This window comes from Populus trichocarpa, chromosome 6, assembly GCF_000002775.5.
Source record: "Populus trichocarpa isolate Nisqually-1 chromosome 6, P.trichocarpa_v4.1, whole genome shotgun sequence".
Taxonomy (NCBI): domain Eukaryota; kingdom Viridiplantae; phylum Streptophyta; class Magnoliopsida; order Malpighiales; family Salicaceae; genus Populus; species Populus trichocarpa.
Genome location: NC_037290.2, coordinates 8,298,249 through 8,320,451, shown reverse-complemented (window position 1 = coordinate 8,320,451; position 22,203 = coordinate 8,298,249). Strand labels below are relative to the sequence as shown.

The 22,203-nt window shown below is 32.4% G+C and overlaps 3 protein-coding genes across 8 annotated transcripts; 1 reads left to right on the top strand and 2 right to left on the bottom strand.

Annotated features, from left to right (window-relative positions):
- Positions 1-2,810: 2,810 nt before the first annotated feature.
- LOC7487357 (uncharacterized) lies at positions 2,811-8,143 on the bottom strand. The gene is made up of 7 exons (XM_006381192.3): positions 7,976-8,143; positions 6,690-6,816; positions 5,586-5,782; positions 4,426-4,623; positions 3,863-3,922; positions 3,225-3,422; positions 2,811-3,057 (listed from the first exon to the last, which is right to left on the bottom strand). The coding sequence occupies exons 2-6, from the start codon at positions 6,808-6,810 to the stop codon at positions 3,270-3,272; spliced, it is 729 nt and encodes a 242-aa protein (XP_006381254.1). The 5' UTR covers positions 6,811-6,816; positions 7,976-8,143; the 3' UTR covers positions 2,811-3,057; positions 3,225-3,269.
- A 3,335-nt stretch (positions 8,144-11,478) lies between these two features.
- LOC7468080 (uncharacterized) lies at positions 11,479-12,072 on the top strand. Its single transcript, XM_002309141.3, has one exon. The coding sequence runs from the start codon at positions 11,479-11,481 to the stop codon at positions 12,070-12,072; it is 594 nt and encodes a 197-aa protein (XP_002309177.1).
- Positions 12,073-12,985: 913 nt separating this feature from the next.
- LOC7468079 (aspartate aminotransferase, mitochondrial) lies at positions 12,986-17,405 on the bottom strand. 6 transcript variants are annotated; one of them, XM_024602797.2, is made up of 10 exons: positions 16,992-17,405; positions 16,803-16,888; positions 15,967-16,185; positions 15,746-15,851; positions 15,314-15,418; positions 15,019-15,221; positions 14,530-14,689; positions 14,328-14,423; positions 14,106-14,200; positions 12,986-13,500 (listed from the first exon to the last, which is right to left on the bottom strand). In XM_024602797.2, the coding sequence occupies exons 1-10, from the start codon at positions 17,157-17,159 to the stop codon at positions 13,422-13,424; spliced, it is 1,317 nt and encodes a 438-aa protein (XP_024458565.1). In that variant the 5' UTR covers positions 17,160-17,405; the 3' UTR covers positions 12,986-13,421. The 6 variants fall into 6 exon arrangements, with proteins under 6 accessions (XP_024458565.1, XP_024458567.1, XP_024458568.1 ...); XM_024602799.2 differs by having other exon boundaries at positions 15,967-16,173; positions 16,992-17,402; XM_024602800.2 differs by having other exon boundaries at positions 15,049-15,221; positions 16,992-17,398.
- Positions 17,406-22,203: the final 4,798 nt, after the last annotated feature.

Sequence of the window (22,203 nt, the reverse complement as noted above, 5' to 3'; positions counted from 1 at the left end):
GTTCCACAGGTTGTGTGAAGCAACTCATCTTGCCGCTTAGATTCAGCAAGAGCGCTTGATCCAAAATCAGAAACCTTTAAATTTTTGTTCTCATCCAACAGCAGGATTTCTGGCTTCAGATCACGATGCAAAACTCTACTGTGACAGAATCAACCGCACTAATCAGCTGTTGAAACTTGAAAATATTTCCTCACAACATCCTCCTTAAGCTTTCCCTTGGCAACCTTGTTGAACAGCTCACCACCTTTAACATATTCTATGCAAAGTAAATCTTAGTTTTGGTAGCCATCACCTCATTCGGATGTCTAATCAGTCTCATGAAAAGAATTTCTCACTTAATACCTTCTCTTCGCCACACTCAGGCCAGTTTTGAGATTACTTGCATGGTAGACCTTGGCAAAGGTGCTTTCCCCAACAATCTCCCTATCTCATGCTTTTGCATCAGTACATTCCCCTTGTTTTCCAATCCAAGAAACAGCCTCTGAACACAATAAACACAAATAACTGCTACTACAATTAAAAGCTAAAAGAGATAAATCTTTCACTTATTATCAAGACAATTTATTATGAATTATGAAAGTGAAATGATTATTTTATAATTATCTAACAAAATCATTTAATTAGTTATTTAGGGCAAAACAATATTTTCAATAGTATTCATTTATTATTATCATATTAATTGGAAACAAATCAATCCTTTAATATTTTGGATGCATAGTGAAATGATTTAAATACTCTTAAAAGAGAAAAACCTTAAAACTGTGATTCAAAGGCTTTTCGGTTTTTTAATGCTTTGATTGTACTGTGAAATAACTAAATTGCTTTTAAAAGCAAAAAAAATCAAAACTAACATCTAGGATTGTTTTTGTATTTTCATTATGATTTTTTAGTTATAATCAATTTGAATGAAGAGCAATTCAATATTTTTACAAATATAAATATAATTAGAAAAAATAAAGTGGTTGGCGAGTAGGAGGCATCTATGTTTTTTGAGCAGTGCGTGTTGTGTCTCTCGACGAATAAATGTTGCCTTTTGAGACGGTGCTGAAAGCATCACATTGTTCTCTTCTCTATGATCATGAGCGTGCGCATAACGGAACAATGATTGGGCTTCAATGGACCTTTTCCCCTCATTTTTCTCTCTCTTTGCCTTGAATTTCACGCCAACCTTATCAAAAATTAAATGTGTTCTGATAATTTGTATGTATTAATTTTTATCCTTATTTTTTTGATTGATATTTGTTTTTTCTTTTAATGCTTTTTAATGTTTTTTAATTTTATCCATCAACATTTTATTTCATTTAATTTTTGTATTCAATTTGGTCCTATTTCTTTTGATTACTATTTCTTTTGTATTTTATACATATTTTTTAATTTATTCCCTTATTATTTTCTTTCATTTACTTTTTTATACCATATTTGATCCTCATTGTTTTGATTGTTAGTTTTTTTTAATTTTTGATGATTATGAATTTTTCTTCGTGATTTTTTCACGTTTATCTTTTATGGGGTAATCCTGGTGTCACGAGTTTTAAAGATTAGCTCGATTTAAATTTGATCTTTTATTTTTCAATCTCATCTTTCAACATTAGATTATTGAACTATAAGCTTCATGATTTTTTCTGTTTTCTTTTCTATGAGGTTATTGACCTTAAGTTAGTCAAGTTAACCTATGTTGAATAAAAAAAAAATCAAGGTTTTATTTAAATTGATTTTTTTTCCAGATTTACTTTTCATCATTTAGTTTGCTTGAGAGTTGACCTCCATTATTTTATTTTATTTTTTTGTATGGGGCTACCCTAATCTCACAACTGAGCCATAAATTTGATATGCTGACTCGAGTTAGGTTTTTTGTCCTTTTTTAAAATTGATTTTTTTTTCAATTCGTCCTTCAACATTTGTTTTGCTGATAATTAAGCTTTATTTTTCTTTATATAAGATTATTTTGTTCTCATTCAATTTTTACTTTGTTATTAAATACGATCGTTGAGATATTTTTAATAATATTTAGAGGGTATTTTTTTATAATACCAGCAAACATTCTTCTTCTTTTTTTCGATCAATCATTGGTTTTTTGTGGTTAATTGAAGATAGAAACATAATTCTTCAAGAGATTGTAGCTAATTTTACCATTAATAAGGAAACTAAAGAAACTACTATAAATTACATAACTCAAAGATTTGGAAAATTTTTTATGCAACTTGGAATCAACAATAAAACGAGACTCGAAGGGGAAAATTATAGGGAATACTCAAAATTCTGTACAAAAAATACATTAACTTCAGAAATAATACAAGGATACAACAATTGCTATACAACTTTCACATACTGTAAATAAAGAAATGAAGTTGTAAATCATTTTAAGTACTTTTTAATAACAACAAAATATAGAACATCATAACTGACTTATAAATCTGACGCTCTTGTTTTTTTTCTCACTAAACAGCTTCAAAATTTCCATCTTCAGCTTCCAAGGTCAGGAAAAAAAGAGAGTTGCTTTACCAGTTCCACAATTATTCACCTTGAAGCTCGGTTGTTGGGCTTGTCCAGTTGGAATAGCAACGAGCTTCAACATACTTTTTTTTGTTTTTATTTATTTATTGTATTATCAGTTAGATTTTTAACCTTGTGATGCCCGTGGTGATCCCCCTTCACTCAGAATTGGCACAGTAATTTGATCATATTTCGTATGGCCATAACATGCCAAGAGAAAGCAGCTTGCATAAAAGGCAACAAAACTTCAAGGATAACGTGTCAAATCCACTTCCCTCGGTCCAAATTATGTTAAAAAGACGTCAAGTACGCAAACAAAAAAAAACCGCTGCCTTCTTGGTATATAAAACACGTTTAGCAAAACTTATAGACCACAAGGTTTAGCAAATTTAATATATAGGAATCAACACATTTAACCGAGGTGAGGAGGTTGTTACCACAAACTAAATTTGAGGACAGGGCAAGGACGAGAAGCAACTAAATGGAGTAAGCCACCAGTGTCATGTAATAAAGCCTGTGTAAGTTTTCTCTTTTTTGTTTTTGTTCATCAGCAACCTGCAAGATCTGAAGTTCCCAAATCAAACTAATTCAATTATCCAGAGCTTCCGATGAGCAGAGAAATGAGTTTCCAGATCTATGGTTTTTATACAACAAGAATGTAATTATTTCAAACACGTAATGAAATCACAGTGCACCGTAATTACAACTGAAGCACCAGTTATTATGCACACCTGCAACATGAGCATTTTCTTTCCAATTGATCTTTCGCATCATGATTATGAATCAGCCGTCAGCATTGTCGATGCTTGCTCACCACTGTCTTTTGGCACTTTGCAGGCATGTAACAGTGTGCATACATCTTTTGTTTCCAGAAACTGCTCTGCATTGATAAGAATCAGGGGGCCATACTCAAAAACCATCCTTTTGCACTGCCAAAAAATCCAAACAAGATGTTAGAGAAATAAATCGAGTTGTAACATATGGTCGCAGGTTGAATTTTCCTGTAACCTTTAATTGAGAATTTTAATAGCCAGGAAAAACGCCACTAAAATTTCAATTTAATGTTTCTTTTATATTAATTTTGTCTAGCCTTACGTGTTCATTGTGTAGTTTTCTTATAGATGGTGATCCTAGGATGCCTATACAAACCATTGACCATGAGTATAAAATGAAATCGATCAATCAATGAGGATCACCACTATCATGCAAATAAGCGTGACAAATCAAATAGGTGGCCAACAAGATGGAGAAGCTTAATAAATTTGTGGTGCAGGTTGAGTTATGGCCCTATTCACTGTCTTCTGAATTACAATTGAATTAAAGTGTAATCCTATAAACATTTCATCTTAAATTCCAGTATTGTTCTCACCTTTTTAGCATAATTCTCCATGGAGTTGCATGCCTTCAAAAGTAAATCGATTATTTCCAGCTGGGAAAAAAAACAAAAAAAGCAAGAATGAGCATTAGGTTGACTAATTGGCAAAGAACTGCAATACATGCATCATACACGATAAAAAGTAAATAAATAGAGAAATTATAAGAACTTAAGATTGATTCTGTCGGTGTATAAATTAATTGCACTCTAACTGCAATGAGGTGACAATTAGATTATCTCACTAATCAGTTTCCCAAAAATATAAAAAGGAAGAGGAAGAAAGTTCCATTATCCTGTTTCTGTAGTTCTTCTGGACTGGACAAGTGTTTCAAAGGATATGATATCAACAACTAATTAGTTATTTATTGTTAGTCAGTCCAACAAATGGATTGCCAGATTGGTGCCTTTTGGTCTTTGGTTGGTCACTGATCCAGAAAACAATGATCTAACATGCGTGATTGATTAACTAATTGCATCCAAAATTCCAAATGATGCGGCAGTAAAGCAAAACAACCTTTATAATCATTATCCATGCTAGCCAACAGTCAAATGCAAACCTGTGTGTCAGGATCTTTCAACTTGACTAATACTTCTGAAATAGCATGTTGACAAATGCTACAGCTATCCTCTTGGTGTTTTGCAGAGAAGATTTCCATTTCATGACAGAGATTGTATTTGCGACAGAAATCATCAGATTGCACAGAGGAAACATATGAGAAGAAAATAGAAGAATAGTAGTCCACCAAAGTGATGCACTGTGCAAAGCAAAACATAAAGCATTTAGAATTGGTCAAGTACCATAATTAAGTATTCAAGGATTTTAAGATACACAAAGTTTTACAAGCTTCTCCATGGCCAGAGTTCCACCACTAAGTAACAATACTGGGTGCAATTAGTCAAATTAGACAGTCATACATACACCTAGAAATAGAAATTTGTGGTGCATGAATTTACACTATAATTATTCAAATTACATGACATGAACAATCTCTGCAATCATTATCTGTCCAATTGGCACTTGTGGTGGTATGCTGACCATTGAAAACAAACTATCCATATCCAAGTACAATAACATCTTTTAGATAAAAATAAGTGCAATTTATGCAGTCTTGCAACAAGAAACGTCCAAATAGATTATATTAAGCTTTCTAAAACAAAAGTCAATTTAAGGATTCACTCAAGTATGGAGAAAGTAAGACGACATTTTATGCACATGTAAAGCCACCTGTACATACAGCATGATATACGGTTGCAATGGTAAAATTCTCAGGCTAGCAACCACAAGTCAATTTAAGTCACAAGAGCATACATTTCAAGAACAAATCATGCACGGTCAGAACATTTCCAAATCCTTCATCCTAGGACTCCACTTGATGTAATCGACTACTATAGACAGAGATCACATGCTCAATTTCTCTTATAGCAAATGGGTGTGATAATAGCATTCAGCCAATCCACTCCGTTCTGCCTGCCTTCCAAAAAAAAAATCTCCCTGCTAGAATTTGCAACTCCACACTTGCTGCTCCACCAATGCTACCGAGGTGGATGTCCAGAATTATACATTATCATACAGAATTTAGACCAACACACAAACCACAAACAAAATCTTGCAGAGAAAAACTGAAGGTAGCACAATTGATGGAAAGAAGTGAAGGGCCAAAATTTTTGGTTTCCAATTCAACATCCAATAATGATCAGCCAAAAAGCTAAAGGTTACCTCTTGCTTGAAAGTAGTCAACCGAGAACAGGTTTTGTGAAGGATTTCAAGAATTTCAGTCTGGGTTTTGTTTTCAGCCATGTAATCAAGTGCCTGGGCAGCAAACTCCTCACACAATGTGCACACCTCATCTTTCCTGGTAACATTGTTTGAAGTTTGAATATCTGTTTCTTGCTCCTGGTTTTTCATTTTTATAGCTGAAAAAGGAAGCACAGGATCAGTAATGGGAATATTTTCAGAATTAAGAAGTTTCACATCAACAACCCTAGAAAAGGCAAATTATTTTCCAACCAGAAATGAAGCATCTTTAAATGGGAGAGTTGTTTTAGATCTACTCATCCATGATCATATAAGGGAGTCAAGGAGTTCACATCAGCAATCCTACAAAAAGCAAATTATTTTCCAACCAGAAAGGATAGATTTGAAGCATCTTTAAATGGGAGAGTTGTTTAAGATCTACCTATCCATGATCATACAATGACATGACTTTGGCAAATATCAAATTTCAAGGATCCCACACTTTTTGCTTCTAATATGAGTGAGAATAACCCAAAAAGCGATCACATACAAGTGATGGACCTGTTATATCAAGAAGAATGGCTATTGTCACTGCCAGCATCCATTGCCAAAATTCCACTTTAGAGACAGTAACATTATAATATCTTTCTGATGCAGTGTAAAATGAAAGGCAGCAGGTTTTTTCCTACCCCCCCAAAGAAAAAGAAGAAGAAAAACACATCTTAAGCTGTAAAACATCACCAAATTGAATATGCTCTGTTGGTGTACTCTGCAGAGTATTTAAAATGAAACTGCTAGTGGGATTAATCAATAAAACTGCTAGATATAAGTTCAGATAACACTGAGCTATAATTTAACATCTGACTAAACAGAACAGAACCATTTCTAATCAATTTCCCTGGCCAAGCAATAACAGAAGCAGTGCGTGCCAACATAAATTAAACATGTCATTGTTATGGCACTATAGTCACAATGTGCGGCTAACAGAGTTTCAAATTACACCACGAAACCATAGGTCCATCACCTGATGGTATACAATTGCAAAAGATTCTGTTAATTAGTATACAAAAAGGGTTAAGAGATTACCTGATATATCATAGGTTCCTGTGGTTGTCCTGAAAATCTCAGTGGCTGCCATTTGTCTAGCAGCAGTGGACCCAGCAGCACTTAGAGTGAGAAGAAATAACAGCCCTATTCTCATGTCCATAATAACCTAAACTTACATGAAGTTAATACCACAAGGAAAATTTTTCCAAGCATTAAAGAAAAATTCAAAAAAAAAATTGATGACCATAAGAGAGAAGAATATAATTACTGCAGATAGAAGGAAAAACCAGCACCAGAGAAATTCCAAATAGGTAAAACTTAAGAGATCCAACTACTTTAAATCTGGATGCAGAACAGTTGCCAAGAAGTAAATTTATCCTGCAAGGAAACATATTCTATCCATATTTTTATGAATTGGAACTGTCTTAGAATATCCTGGGAAGTAATATTTGCTTCTGCAGTTAGAAATTCCCTGTAAAATCACATTCTTCTACTCTCTATCTATCTATCTATCTATCCAATCAACATTCATGATTAAAATCTTTTATAACTAGCTCTTTATAACCATAGTCCTACATCGAGCATTATACAAAGGCAGCCTCTACATTAACCTGTTAATTTCAGGAGAATTCTCATAACACGAGCATTATTCTTCGCAACAACTCTTCAGTACAATAACAGCTAGGAGGGTTTAAATTCACTATCGGCAATAAGATTTTACAACTAAACACAACTTTGAGAGAGTCAACAATGATACTAAGGAGCAACACCTTAATAAAAAAAGTCATTGTCCCTCATTTTGGAGCAACTAGATTTTACATAAAATTTATAGGCAAGTGATGGCAACACAGATTACGAGTTCCACAGATAGTGTGATTAAGGTAGTATTTGAGATTATAATAGCGGTTGCTTGCTTTTGAAAATGATTTTTATTTGGAAATATATTTTTCATTTTTTAACCTTTATTTTTTACTTCAACACATCAAAATGATCCAAAATTATATAAAAAAAATTAATTTAAAACAAAAACAAACAAACACAGCCTAAGAATCAGGCTAATAGCCCTAATCTTCCATTTTTCTGCGATAATTTGCATCTTGTACTGCCTGATTAACTGTTAATTAGTAACTTCAAAGCTACGATAACTAAATCTAATTAGCTTAGAAATCTATTAATAATTACCTTGTTTTAACTTGCATAAAAACGGTATAATTAAATAAAAAATAGATTAATTAAAATTTGGAAACTAAAATTTTGATGGAATTGATTACCATGAACCATATAAGAGATCAATAGAATACCGAAATAAATATAAGGAAGATTACCTAATCGGAATTTCGCCGGCGGTAAGAGGATTTTGATCGATGGAATTGAAAACAGAGAGAGAGAGAGAGAGAGGTAGCAGTTCCTCTTCGGATTAGAGTGTCTGATCAGCCAAATAGACGAATTATAGTTGGGTTGCTTGCTGGCCCTGTTTTAATCCAATGACTTATGATCTTCTGTGATGAGGAGCAGATTAAATGCTTATGACATGTGTCTACGTGTTACTATGGGGATGGACGATTAGAGACAGAAGGGCGTTTATCGTTTTTAGTTGATTGGAAATGATAGTGATGTGGCAAGATGTGAGTGGATGGTGGAGTTTTGACTTTGGTTGGGTAGTTAATGAAACAAGGAAGGAAGCGATGGTTATGAGAAGGAAAGGATATTAACTGGGGTTGGAAGGGGTTATTTGTGACGGTGACAGATATTGTTTATTAAAATGTTTTTTTTATTTAAAAATATATTAAAATAATATTTTTTAAAATTAATTTTTAATATCAATGTACTAAAATAATTTAAAAAATTAATTTAGAGTAGAAAAATTAAAATTTAGTGCGCGCCAAACAAACACTTAAATGGTGACCTTCCACTTTATTTCTTTTATTTTTTTTCTAGATAATAGGATAGCTTCACTAACAAACAAAAGAAGGTGACGTGTAATAAAAATCTTCAATTAATATCCAATTGGAAGGAAATGATTGAGTGCAAAGAATACTTAGTTTATTTGCATTTTGCACACTTGCTTTATGCCAATAAGATTGTTTATTCCATTTTATAATCTAAAAACAAATGAAAGATCATATACCAATGGAAAGGAAGTACAAATGAAATCCAAGCCAAAATAATCAGTTTCTCGAGCTAGGAGGCCGGGATGGCACTTTCCCTTCTTGATAGAGATCTCCCGGCAACAAGAATTCCCAAGATTTTTCATACCTTCATGATTATTTTTTCTTTTTGTACATTATTTTAATTTACAGAGTAACTCTTACCTTATTATTATTTTTTTTTTTGGGTTATAAAAAAAAAGTCTCTCTTTTATAGTTACGACAAGTGATGGTCGCAGTGTTGTTCTTTACGATTTAGACTTTCTCGGTATTAATAAATATATCATAATCAATCAATTGGTTACGTGTTACCTTGATTTTATTAACATAAAATATATTTATTATTAATAAAGATTTTTTTTTTTATTTTAAATATTTATTTATATTTGAATAATAAATATAATATTTAATTAATAAATTTAGAGTAAAGATAAAGTCCAAATAACAAAAATACTTTACAAATAAAATTATAAAAATTATAATTAAGAGATTCTTATTGCATCAATATATTATTCGTAAATGATCACAATCAATGTTTTATTAAGACTATATATTAATTAGAGTTGTTGAGATCAATACATATTATGTTCATTCATTTAGGAAAGAAAACAATTGCTCTTATAAATTGAGGTATAAAAAATATCTCAAACTAATATGTAGATACTTGTCACAAGACAATAAAAATAATCTTTTATTTGAAAGAATAGGGTAAGAATGATGTTGATGTGCTCTCAGGACCATTTACTTGAATATCTAAAATCAGTTCTAATTTTTAGGATCTCTAATATTTTTTTTATTAACGTGGGTGTCCGGGTCAGCTTGCCATGTAAGCCTCTAGTAATCCTGAGGTTTGTGGGACTAGAACTGATGACCTCTAGGAAGTACACCCCTCAGGGTTAGATCTCTAATATTCTTTTTTACTAGGAGGTGACTTCAATTTTTTATAAATAAAAAATATTATTTTAATTTATTTTTAAATAAATTTTTTTTTAAAATAATTATTATCTCATTTTCAAACACCTCAAAAATAAGCATAAGCCAACTCGTGTTTCCTGAGTGTTGATCGAGAAAGCAATAAGTATTTGACAGGATGGTATCCTTAAGTATTGCTGTAGGTCAAGACATGATGGCTGCCATGGCCCAACACCAAATCATGATTGAGCCCAATCAAGCTTCCAGCTTTATCAAAGGGTCACCATTGCAAGGCCCACCTCAGAAACAACCTTCAATCTCCATGGAGGATTGCAGGCCCACTTTCCCATCAGTCTTGTTGTACCCTCATTAATATATTTTGTAGAGACAAACCCATTAATTAAGGACCAATCACTGTATATCATCTTAATCAATTACGGGTGTTCATGTCAGCATCACACAATGCATCTTTAACCTTACTTAAAAAAAAAATTTAATTTCCATCAACCAAATTAAAAGGAAGACACATTTAATTATCACACAAAATAAAAGATGAAAAAAATCAGCATCACTCGGTCCTACCGAGTCCAGGACAGCTCTCCATAAATGGCTATGGCTTCCATGGATGAGAGGGTAATATTTTAATTCAAGTGCCGTGGAAGCAAATAATACTTTATTGTAAATGCATTTGCACTCCAGGCTATTGGATCGCATTTGCATCCCATATGGGGCATTTCAAGAAACAGTTTGACTATCACATCGTAAGCATGTGTCAAGTGTCATTGGATCACATGCCTTGCTCCTCGAAGTGATCATAGCTTTCTAGACTCAAATGTCTCATTGTGTTCCAACTGATCTAGGCCATATTGGCCATGGCCATGAGCGAGCGAGCGAGCGAGCAAGAAAAAAAAAACATTTTGTTAATGAATTATTTTCTCACTGCCATCTAGGTTAAAGTCTCGGAAAAAGAGGCAATAAAACAAAATAACGCATCAATTCACGTATTATTAAAAATATATTTATTTTTGTGTTTTATAAATGTTTTATTTTTTATTTCAAATTAATATCTTTTAGTGTTTTCAGATTGTTTTGATATGTTGATTTTAAAATGTATTTTCAAGTGACAAACATTTTAAAAAACAACTGACATCATACACCTAAATACCCCTAAATAATCAAGATTTAATTTTGTTGCCATTATTTTAAGATCGGATATGCTACGAAAAAGAAATTTATCATGAATATTTTATTAGTTAGAATATAGATAGCTTGCATAACAGTTTATTTTAATATATTAAAACCAGCTTCCATCACTTAAAAAAAAGTGTGCAGAGGTGCAAATCTTACCACCCAAACTAAAAAAAAAAGAGGCAATTCTTCTTTAACTTTTGCATTCTTATCGAATTCTTGGATGGGGGCCATGCAGAGAAAGGCTCTAGATTGCCTTGCACGGCCAGGAGAATCCCTATGCTGAGAAGCACGAGTAAACTGATGAGCTTAGAGCCCGCCACTGTTAAACAAGAACTGGAAACAATGGTCAAAAAAAGGGTAGCTATGATATCTAGAGGGCTTTGTTAGGTCACTGATGCTCTAGGGTGGGGCACCATGCACCTTCGCACAAATCTTTTTAAGTCAATGTATGACCAACAACGCATGTTCTATTCTATTCTATATATGAGGTGCAAGATTTCAATTAATTAGTAGTAATTCTTAGGTGCTCCCTCTCTTTCATTTCTGAAACCTTCTTGTCTAGTCTCTGAAACCCAGCAATGCTTAGGAGGAGTGCTACTCCAGACATGGACCTTCCGCAGAAAGCCCTCCAGATTAAGCAAGATGACAAGTTTTTTTCCAGGCTTCTGTCCAGGGAAAGCTCCATGGCTAACCCTTCTTTTAGAGTGTATTATGGTGGGGTATCTGTTGGTGTTCCATTTGTGTGGGAGTCTCAGCCTGGTACCCCCAAGTACACATTTTGTGAAAATACACTCCCTCCTCTAACTCCACCTCCCTCTTACTATAGAAATTCTGATAAAAAAACCATCAAGAAACACTCAAGATCCAGTCTTTTACACTTGTTATTTTCAAGGAACAATCCCAAGAAAAACAACGTGTCCACTTCTGCAACAAATTTGTCATCAACCCCGTCTTCTGCATCATGGTCATCTTTGAATTCATCAAGTCTTCTGACTCCAAGAAAGTACCATGAGAGGAGCAGGTATTCTAGCCGTGGATCGTCATTTGATTCGAGGGTTTTTGAAGATGTTGAAGAATCACACATGGGATCACCTACTTCAACTTTGTGCTTTGGCATTAGCGGGAGAAATGCCAGTACCGGTGGGCTTCGAGGATGCTATGGTGTGTGGTAGCCAATTCTTAGTCATCGTTGTTGTTCGATCTGGCCTAGGAACTGTCTAGAAATTCTCAACATGTCTATGCTAATGTGTGTGTTTTTAATCTTCGGTGGTCTTAATTTTTCTGTGATTGTGTGACTTGAACAGCCATGATTAATGAAATGTATTTTGAATTTGTTGAAAACATAGCTAGTTTATTTTGCTACTGTGACGTATCTAATTAATTCAGCGTCGTCTCTGTTGTTAGAACTTCAGCATCTTCCTCTAAATTCTGCACTCACCAATAATGAAATTACTTGAACCTCTGGCTCAATTTAGCAACCGATAAACACCGTCATAGCGTGCATGAAATTATCAGTACCCTACTGGTCATCCATCATCTCTAATTTCTTACTAATTACTATGATAATGCATTGCCTTAATGAGCATGATTCTCAAGCCCTCAAGAACACACTTGGTAGGGCATTAGCGTATTTTTGGAGGATACATTTTAAGGTGGGGTGCAGTTAGTAACTGATTGCCGAAAGACATTGTTGTTAGAAGTTTCTGTGTCTCTATCTCCACCTCTGTGATTATTTAATGCAAAGAGGATAGATTGGTACAGTTTCCTACCAAAATATTTAATTTCACCATAGCCCTTTTGCTAGGAATCTTTTGGCTCTGAGTTGTCCTCTGTCTCATATTGAAATCTTGTCATATTTTGTAAAAAGAGAACATCAAGCTTCTGCCTGTCTCTAAATAAGATCAATTAATGAGTTGACTCACCGACTACACAATTATTCAATCAAATGCATAATTGTTGCATGTATGTGTAATCCCTGTTCATCTTGCCTAGTTTAGGCATTATTGATTTGCTGCTTAAGACAAGATCAGATCTTTGCTCATACAATCCAAAAAGATGAGCATAAACAAAAGCAAAATCAGATCGAATACAAAGCTCAGGGAAATTTCTTCATAACCATGAATCATAAACAGTTCGTTCTTAGAAAAATCCAATGAGTCAATGTCATGGGCCCAAAGCATCTGCACTTTAAGAACCTAAAGAACAAAAGAGCAAAGAAAGATGTACTGCTAAAGGATCTCATTTTGTTCTTTCTAATGACTGACAAAGAAGACTAGATGAGACTGAAGAACCTCACAAGAAAGAAGATTCCAAAATGGAAATCCAACGACTAACAAATAACAGTTGCTCAAGCTTTGCTTGTGTCCAACTTGTCGGCAGTTCAGCCTGCTAGCATCACGAGCGTGTTTCACAGCTGTTCTGTGGGATTGTGGTCCATGTTTACCCATATGTTAGGGATTGATTTGGCTTTACACGGACAAACCATTAAAGTTTCCATGCTTAAAACTTCCAGATTCTTAAATCAATTACAGTAACTAGGCTCTTTCAGCTGCTTCAGAAGCAAGACAGCTTTTGCTTTTCTGTTCTTTCTCAAAAAGCGTCTACAATATCGATGAGAGGCGAGATATTGATGAATTAAAATCAAATATCAGAGTCTTCATATGATAATTCATTGATGAAAAACTAGCAAGAAATCATCACACATTCTAATAAAATAGTTTTTAGAACTCAGAAGCTCATATCAGGGACAAGCATGTACAATTTCATCTGTCCCATCTGCATTACTATATAGATTGATATTTTTGTGTAAAAAAGATTGATTATTTACAAAGCCTAAAATAGAACAATAATAAGCCGAGTCATGTCTGAAATTTTTATTCTCCAGCTCCTCAACAATCTGTGGTTGTATAGTTATCATCACTTAAACAAGTCTTTAGCAGCATAAAAATTGATCAGTAGTCGCATGTAAGCTGATGGAGACGGTTAAAGATAATCAATGCTTCCTAACCAAATTTGGTTACTTCATGAATTGCATTTGCTAAATAACTCACATTGCCTGTGGTAACACCAGCCATGCTGCACGTGACAAGTGCAGTCATATCAGACAGCTTATGTTATTCCTATAGCTCATTAAATTAATATAATAGAAAATGAAAAAACCTATCTTAGGACTAGATCTATGCATTATTTCTTAGAATAGGTTTACCTCATACGTCCATCAAGAGTCATGTAAATGTGAAATCCCCTTTGCAGCCGATCAACCTGCTCAGGGGTCAAGCCGGAGAAGCAAAACATCCCAACCTGCAATTTGGTAATTTTTTAGCTAAATGTTTAAAGTTAAATGCTAAAATTTCAGTTCCTTTTTCTTTGTCTCAAATACTCTGAACTTGAAGCAGCATGAATTGAACTACAATGTTAAACTACTAACCTGATTAGTTATGTGTTCCCAATTGAGCGAAGAACTCAATTGCTCAAGGCTTTTCCGCAGAGTAGTCCGCAGACTTTGAATGCGATTTGCCATCACCTTATTTTTGCATGTATGATCAGAAGGGATATTAGATACCGATTCGTATATCTAATTGAGAAATAATAAAACAAAACAGGATAAAATAACTCGTGATAGTATTTACCTTCACCTCTTCGACCCAAAGTGCTTTCATATTAGGATCACTCAAGATACCTGAGACCAGTAATATACCATGAACAGGAGGACTGCTATACATTGCCCGGGCAATCTGCTGCAGTTGACTTTTAATTGCAACTGCTTGCTTTGCATCATTGCAGAGAACACTGAAAGAAGCAAAAGTAACTGATATCAGAATTCAAACCTAAAGACAAGTCAAGAGGGTGAGAGGTGAGGACTTTTAGGTTACTTGAACAGCAACCAGACCATACCATTTGACTATCATTCAATGGCAGTGAAGATAATTCGGTATGGTTTAGGACTGTGTCAATTACTTTCTCTGATTTTGTGTACTATTTTATGCTTATCACTACTCACAATCTATAATTAACTCAAACAGGTGCGAAAGCTAGCTCTCAAATAACTCTCTGCTCTAATAAACCAGGAATAAAACCAGTCTATTCCAACCTATGACAATGAAAAATATACACAAAACCTCAAAATATAATCCAGAATGTGCACATACTTGAGACAACCAACTCGATGTCCATATAATCCCATGTTCTTCGCAAAGGATTGAGCACAACCTATTAAGTTCCCATCTTCAACAAAAATCCGGATTGATTGGGCATCCCTGTCGAGGTCCCCACTTGCAAAACCTTGATAAGCCATGTCAAAGAAGGGGAAATGATTTTTTACCTAGAAAGAAAAAAAAAAAAAACAAAGACAGACTTAAGTTGACTATCTGGATATGCAGAAATGTGGCGAAACACAGCATCTGGTATAGTTACCTTAAAAAGATACGAAATTTCTCTCCACTGTTCCTCGGTAGGGTCAACCCCAGTTGGGTTGTGAGCACAAGGGTGGAGTAAGAAAAAAGAACCATCTGGGGCATTCTACAGAAGCCATCAAACAGAGTAACTAATGAAACTCGACAGTTGTTTTTACTCCATATGTTGCATGGATTAATATAATGCAGCATATTTAGTGCTCTTCTCAGCAAGCAGACATATTCAGAAAGGGAACAGTTAAGATAGAAACGGCAAATGTCTGAGACAATTCATGATTACACAATGAGTAATGTAGAGATAGCCTTCTCATTGCTGATTTTTTCATGTGCCTCTTAGTCAAATGACATGGTGAGTGTATTAGAGACAATAAAAATCTTTTGAATTATCAAATAAAGAATTATCTGAGTGACAAATTCTAGTAAACTGCTATACCTTGACATCATCCATAAGAGCAGAAAAATTTAAACCCTTTGAATCAGGATGGTAGTAGTGAAAAGTTCTCTCTGGAACGAGGGCATCTCTCCATATGTTATGGTGGCTATACATTGCGCAAGATTGAAGGTCATTGACAGAAGGGAGCTCATGCATTAGTCCAATTTAAAAAACCAGCTTCATATACCTGAGAAATAACCAAGTATACCAAACAAACTTACTTGGACCAAGTTGGACCAGTCATATATATTTGAGATCCAGGATAGAAACGCCTCTGGAACTCAGCAAAGAGACGACATGCACCGGTTCCTGATAGAGCTTGAACTCCAGCAAACCTCCCTTCTTTTATAATGTCCGAATTCATTCCATAAACCAATTTGACACTCTCCTCAACCAGTTTTGAACTCACTGCAGAAGAGACCGACTCCCTGCCAATACCTCTAAAAAGTTGAGACTAAAAAACATTCTGCAGCAGAGAGGAGTTTTCGCGAAGAAGGAGAAAGCTTACATTCAACAAAATGGTTTCTGTGATTGAACAAATATATTTGGAACATGTGGTAAGCATGACTAACCATTTCTCTGTAAATTTTGCCTAAAAGTTTTGCTCAGTAAGAATGAAGCAAATCCACATTTTACTCCTTCCTTTTATAATCAAGAGGTTACTTATACAGATAGATTGACACACGAGATTAGACTAATTCAGGCACCATAATCACTATTGACAATTACCATTCGAGAACAACCATGATTAAGGTCACTAATATGTTGAGATTGTCATTTTGAAGTTATATCTGCAGTGACCATAAAGTAAACTATTTATGCTAGAAACAAGAACAACATCACACAAATACATCAAATTATGAACCTTCAAGTTACAGAGAAGTTTTGGACAAATGAAAAGAAAAGTAAGTGAAAAGCCAAGTTCACTTCTTGATAATTAGAATTGGGATTTCTAAAAGATAGAACTGTAAATGAACACATCAAACTTAAAAACAGTATCTTGATGAATACCAAGCTAATGCACTATATACAAGAAATTTAATCAAATGAAACTCACAAGAAGTCACAACCAGCAATCTTTGCCTCAGCCTCTCTAACACATTGAAGGACAACAGGTTTCCCTTCATCATCTCTATAAGCTCCCTAAAAATTGAAGCAACAGGATACTATTAATTCACAACCCACAAAAGACTGTATAAGAAACACCATCAATGGATCAATAAATAGTAGGAATAGAAAGATATACCACTCCAAGATTGATCTTTGTGGGACTAGCGTCAGCAAGAAAAGCCTCAGTAACACTAGTAATGGGATCTTTTGGAGCTGGGGCTACATGATCCCACCATTTAAGTGCCTTGTTGCCTGCTGATGTTGAGAAGCATCTTGATGTTCTTGTCAAAAAGCACTTCCACATGATAAATAATCTTCAATCTCAGCTAACCCAAGAAAGCGAGTAATGTCCTTATATTCATCTTGCATAGAGAGGGAGGGTAGCTTAAGTGGGCTGTCATTTATCTCTTCCATGGTTTTTCTAGCAATTGTTTTCCTGTGGGCTAATGGTATTTGGTTCTAAAGCTAGCACCAAGGTTTACTAGTTCGCTGGTAATCTTTCCTACAGGGCCAACAGAAAGTGCTTGACTTTGATGCCTCTTTCTTTTCACCCATCTTTCCTGTATATCTTGTCGGGTTTATCCATAGTTTTTAAACCCTTGTTAGTTTTCCGTTAATTTGGTGTTGATTTTTCCCTTTTTTCAAATACTATCCAGAAAACTACAAACATATATAGCACTGTCACCAATAAATTACATAGGCACATAAGAAGGTTTAGCCTAATGATTATGTATTTATTAACCTTTTTTTTTAGAGTGTATTGGAAATAGGTTAGATTTTTATTTTTAAAAAATATTTTTTAGTGTTTTTGAATCGTTTTAATGTACTAATTTTAAAAATAAATTTTTAAAAATAAAAAATATTTTAATATATTTTTAAATAAAAATTACTTTAAAAAATAACATTTACTATATTTCTAAATAAACCCTTACTAATTATAATTTTTCAATTGTTATTGTGTAATTGGGAAAGATTATTACATCAGAAAACTTGGAACTTCTTAAATCTTCTATTGAATAAAAATAAATAAATCATATTGGCCAAATCTATTAATCTAAACCGAACCTATATATAGTTTGCTTGATTTGGTTGAAAGATAAGAAAGCAAGGTTGAGAATTTAAATCTAGAGAAATCTGAATTTTTTTTTATAATATTGTTGTTATTTAATATTTTTAATTGCATATGACTCAAGTGAATTTTTGAGTCAACGAAGATGCCAGTGGTTGTGAGTTTTATTTGACTAAAATCTCCTGCACTACATCACACAAAATCTTCTTACTAGTGAGATTTTTTACATGTTTAATTAAATCTTATAGATATCCTTATTTTATATTATACACCATTTTTATTTAATTCTCTTTCCTTTTAATTCATACAAAAACTCTCCTTTATATATATATATATATATATATATATATATATATATATATATATATATATATATATATTCCTATTCTTGTCTCTCTTCTGGATCTAGATTAAATCAATAGAAATAGATTTCTTCTTCTCCAACAAACAAAAAATCCTTCTCCTTTAGTGAACAAAAAAAAGTCATAGTTATTGGATTGCTTATATTTCCAACTGCTATATATATTTGATTTTTTTTGTTTGAAAATTAAATTAAAGTTACAAATTTTAAAAAAATTGTTAATTTATAAATTTAGTATTAAAAAGGTACGTAGATGCTCTACTATCTTTCTATAAGCTGAAAATCTTATGGTGTGTAGGGGATAATAGTGATATCTTATTAGCTATTTATGGATCTTACTTTGAACAAAGAAATATATACAAGTAGAAGAGAAAAAATAAAATTTATAATTCACTAAAGTGATAGAAATATAACTATATAAGATTTCTCTCCACTCCTATATATCTCTTTCTTCAAAGAAAATATTAGAGAGTAATTAATATTATATTTTCCGAGTATCATAAAATTCATGGTTAATTTCAAAGATAAAATATTAAAAATAGAGATTGGGTAGAAATATACATTTTCATTTTAGATTTAATAAAATAACTCAAATGGTTTTTTTATTTAGTTGAGAGTGATTATTGATAACAATAAATGGATTTAGATTAAGGAAAACAAAACTCAACATTAATTTACCAAGCATAAAGATAAAATCATGTTTAAAATGTATTAAATGGAGTATCCAAAAAGGAAAAGAAAATTAAGTAATAACTAGACGTCGATGTACCACACATTACAGCAATTTCTCAAATATATAATCTTTTGAAAACAAATTTGACCTTGAGCTTTGGGTGCAACTTTTTATTTTAAAAATATAACACTACATATAGGAAAAAAAAGAAGAGTGTCATGTGATATAATAAATAAATGTATGTTTACTTGTTAGAAAAGGAAATGTAAGAAAAAGACAATAAAGAATAAATTTTGTGTAAGAAAAAATTAATTTGACAAGATAATTTAATGTAACTCTAAACATTTTAGAGGTAAGCCTATTTCTTACGCAAGTATTTTCACCTTAAATGAAAGATCATTTAAGATCTAATATTTAATGTACACCAAATTGTTCTATGCTTAAAAAGTTCTTTTCATATCAAACAATCTTCTCAAATATTCGGCCAAGAGTAAGAACAACAAGTCTAATAGTTTATTTTTTTATAGCCAACTAGTCTCTTTTAATTGGTTAAAATTTAATGATCCATATATTTCTCTTTTCCAAAAGACCAAAATAAAATTTTTCTTCCATCTAAGCTCATTTTCATTAACTTGTGCGTGCATGTACAAGTTATTAAATGCCATTCATACAAGCATAAAAGAAAATTTATGTAAGCATGCAAGCAAAGAATATTCTCACATATACATGTTAAATATGCATCAAACTAAGTATAAAACAAGAACAATAAGATTGAGTTAAAAGAGGATTACCGATACCTATTTCAAGACTAAGAACACAATTTATCTTCATTTAACAACTTCGAGAATATATCCACAATTTTATTTTTAGTGATCACAACTCAAGAGTAATATCATTCTTTTGAACATGATCACAAATAAAATGATGCATAATTTCAATGTGTTTTGTCCGAGTGTGAGATGAGATTTTTGGTCAAGTTAATTGCACTAGTGTTTTAAATTTATAATAAATTAGAATATGGTCTAACTTAAGACCATAGTCCATTAAGGCTTGCTTTATCTATATTATTTAGGCATAATATGATTTAACTATAATATATTTAGCTTTTGTAATGGATGTTGCTACTGAATTATGCTTTTTGATAAACCATGGAATTAAGGCATGTCCTAGGAATTGGCAAGTCCCACCAGTGCTTTTGCTATCAACTATGCAACCAACAAAGTTAGAGTTCAAATAACTAGTCAAATCAAAATTGTACATTTGAGGGTACTTAAAATTTAAATTGGTTGTGACTTTTAGATATCTAAAAATTACTTAATGACATAAAGGTGAGACATTTTAGAATTAATGTGAAATCTAGCACCTAGATAAACACTAAACATAATATCAGGTCAACTAGCCATCAAATAAGGCAAGCTAACAATCATAACTTGATATTTCTTGATACTTAACTTGATATTTTTCAAATTGACCAAGCTCTTCCTGTATTGAGAGTATCAAATACTCATCACGCAAAGCTTCATCCCTATTCTTAAATTTAAGTTTATAAATAAAAGCAATATTACCAACTTGATTAATCATAAAGGATCTTGTTCTTACTCCACTTTATAGGTTAGCAATTATAATATCTTATGAAAGTCAGCTTGATTGTTGAATTGCTTTGAAAAGACTTTGTGAAGATTCCTCTTGCTCATGGTTATTATATTAATTGTTTAATCATCATTGAAGGATCTTCTCTTTAATCATCTTTTATCGCGGTGTCATTTTGATTTTTATTTTGAATCAACCCATCAAAGATAACATCTATACCATTTTCTTTTTCATTTTTAAGATAAAAAGGGCTAGACTCATCAAATACAACATGCATAGATTTTTCAACTACTAGAGTTTTACAATTATATACTCTATAAGATTTATTAATAGAAGAATAACATAAAAATAACTTCATTAGATTTGGAATTAAAATTTCTAAAATTATCTTTGGTATTTAAAATAAGATATTTTGATCCAAATACTTGTAAAATAAAATATTGGGTTTTTGCTTAAACCAAATCTTGTATGGAGTTTTATATAAAATCTGTTCAAGAAAAATCATTTTGAAACATAGAAAGAAATAGCTCCCGCCTAAAAATATTAAGGAACCTATACTTATTTAGCATAGTTTTTTTCATTTCTTAAAGTGAGCTATTTTTCCTCTCAACAACTCTATTTTTTTGTGGAGTTCTAGGAGTTGAAAATTCATGTTTAAAGTCATTTTCTTTACTAAAAATTTTGATTGCAATATTTTAAATTCTCCACGATATCACTTCTAATTCTGGAAATCAGACATCCTTTTTCATTTTAAATTCTTTTGCAAAATTTTTAAAAAGCTTGAAGTTTCTCATCTTTATGTGCAAAAAATAAAACCTATATAAACCTAGTATAATAATCTATTATGACAAATATAAATCTTTTACCATCAAGACTTGAAACATACATAGGATCAAGTAGATTTATATAAAGAAATTATAGTGCTAGATTTGTGGAGACTTGATTCCTAATTTTAAAGGAGCTTTTGACTTGCTTTTTATATTGATAAACATCATAAATCACTTATTTTTTGTACTCTAGATATGGAAGTCCTTTCACAAGCTCTTCTTTTGAAAACTCTTGAATTAATTCCATGTTGGTATGTCCAAGCTATATCTGAACTTATGGTGCACTGTGATTTAAAACAATAGTCTTTTTTTTTATTATTATTATCTTGCCTTCTCAGATTAATAATTCAAGGGATCTTATCTCATAAATACGCAAAAATCTTATTTTTAAAAACCAATGGCCAATGGCCAATATACAATTATATTATTTACAAGAAGAGTCCTAATTAAATAAATTTATTCAACATTAGAAATAAAATAATAAGTTTTAAAAGTATATGAAGAAAAATGTAATGTTATTCAAAACCTACGGGCTACTGTCCTCCCCATTACCTTCAAGGATCCGACACGGCAACTAGTGTATACGGTAGTTTTTTTCCACTCGGTAAGTGTGTTTTTGTTTGTGTAAAGGTTTTCTTTTGGACTACTTTTGAGGTCTAGTGACTTAATTCATAGGATTGGTATTTTTTTTTGTAGTCTATATGTATATTTGTTCAGAAAGGAAAAGACTAACACAGTAAAATTAAAATGAATACTTTATGATTCACACACGAAAAGTTATAATAAAATTCAATTGAATATTGTAAAAAAAAAAAAAGAAGAAGAAGA

Bases quoted from the DNA above. Each gene is read 5' to 3' on its own strand.
- LOC7487357 (XM_006381192.3), bottom strand. From the start codon at position 6,810: ATGGACATGAGAATAGGGCTGTTATTTCTTCTCACTCTAAGTGCTGCT. The intron at 4,624-5,585 runs GTAACCTTTAGC...TGCTTTGCACAG, and splicing joins TGACTACTTTCAAGCAAGAG to TGCATCACTTTGGTGGACTA. The intron at 3,923-4,425 runs GTTTGCATTTGA...TTTTTTTCCCAG, and splicing joins TGAAAGATCCTGACACACAG to CTGGAAATAATCGATTTACT.
- LOC7468080 (XM_002309141.3), top strand. From the start codon at position 11,479: ATGCTTAGGAGGAGTGCTACTCCAGACATGGACCTTCCGCAGAAAGCC.
- LOC7468079 (XM_024602797.2), bottom strand. From the start codon at position 17,159: ATGTGGAAGTGCTTTTTGACAAGAACATCAAGATGCTTCTCAACATCA. The intron at 15,419-15,745 runs GTATAGCAGTTT...TGGCTTCTGTAG, and splicing joins CTCTTATGGATGATGTCAAG to AATGCCCCAGATGGTTCTTT. The intron at 14,201-14,327 runs GTTAGTAGTTTA...ACCAAATTGCAG, and splicing joins GGGAACACATAACTAATCAG to GTTGGGATGTTTTGCTTCTC.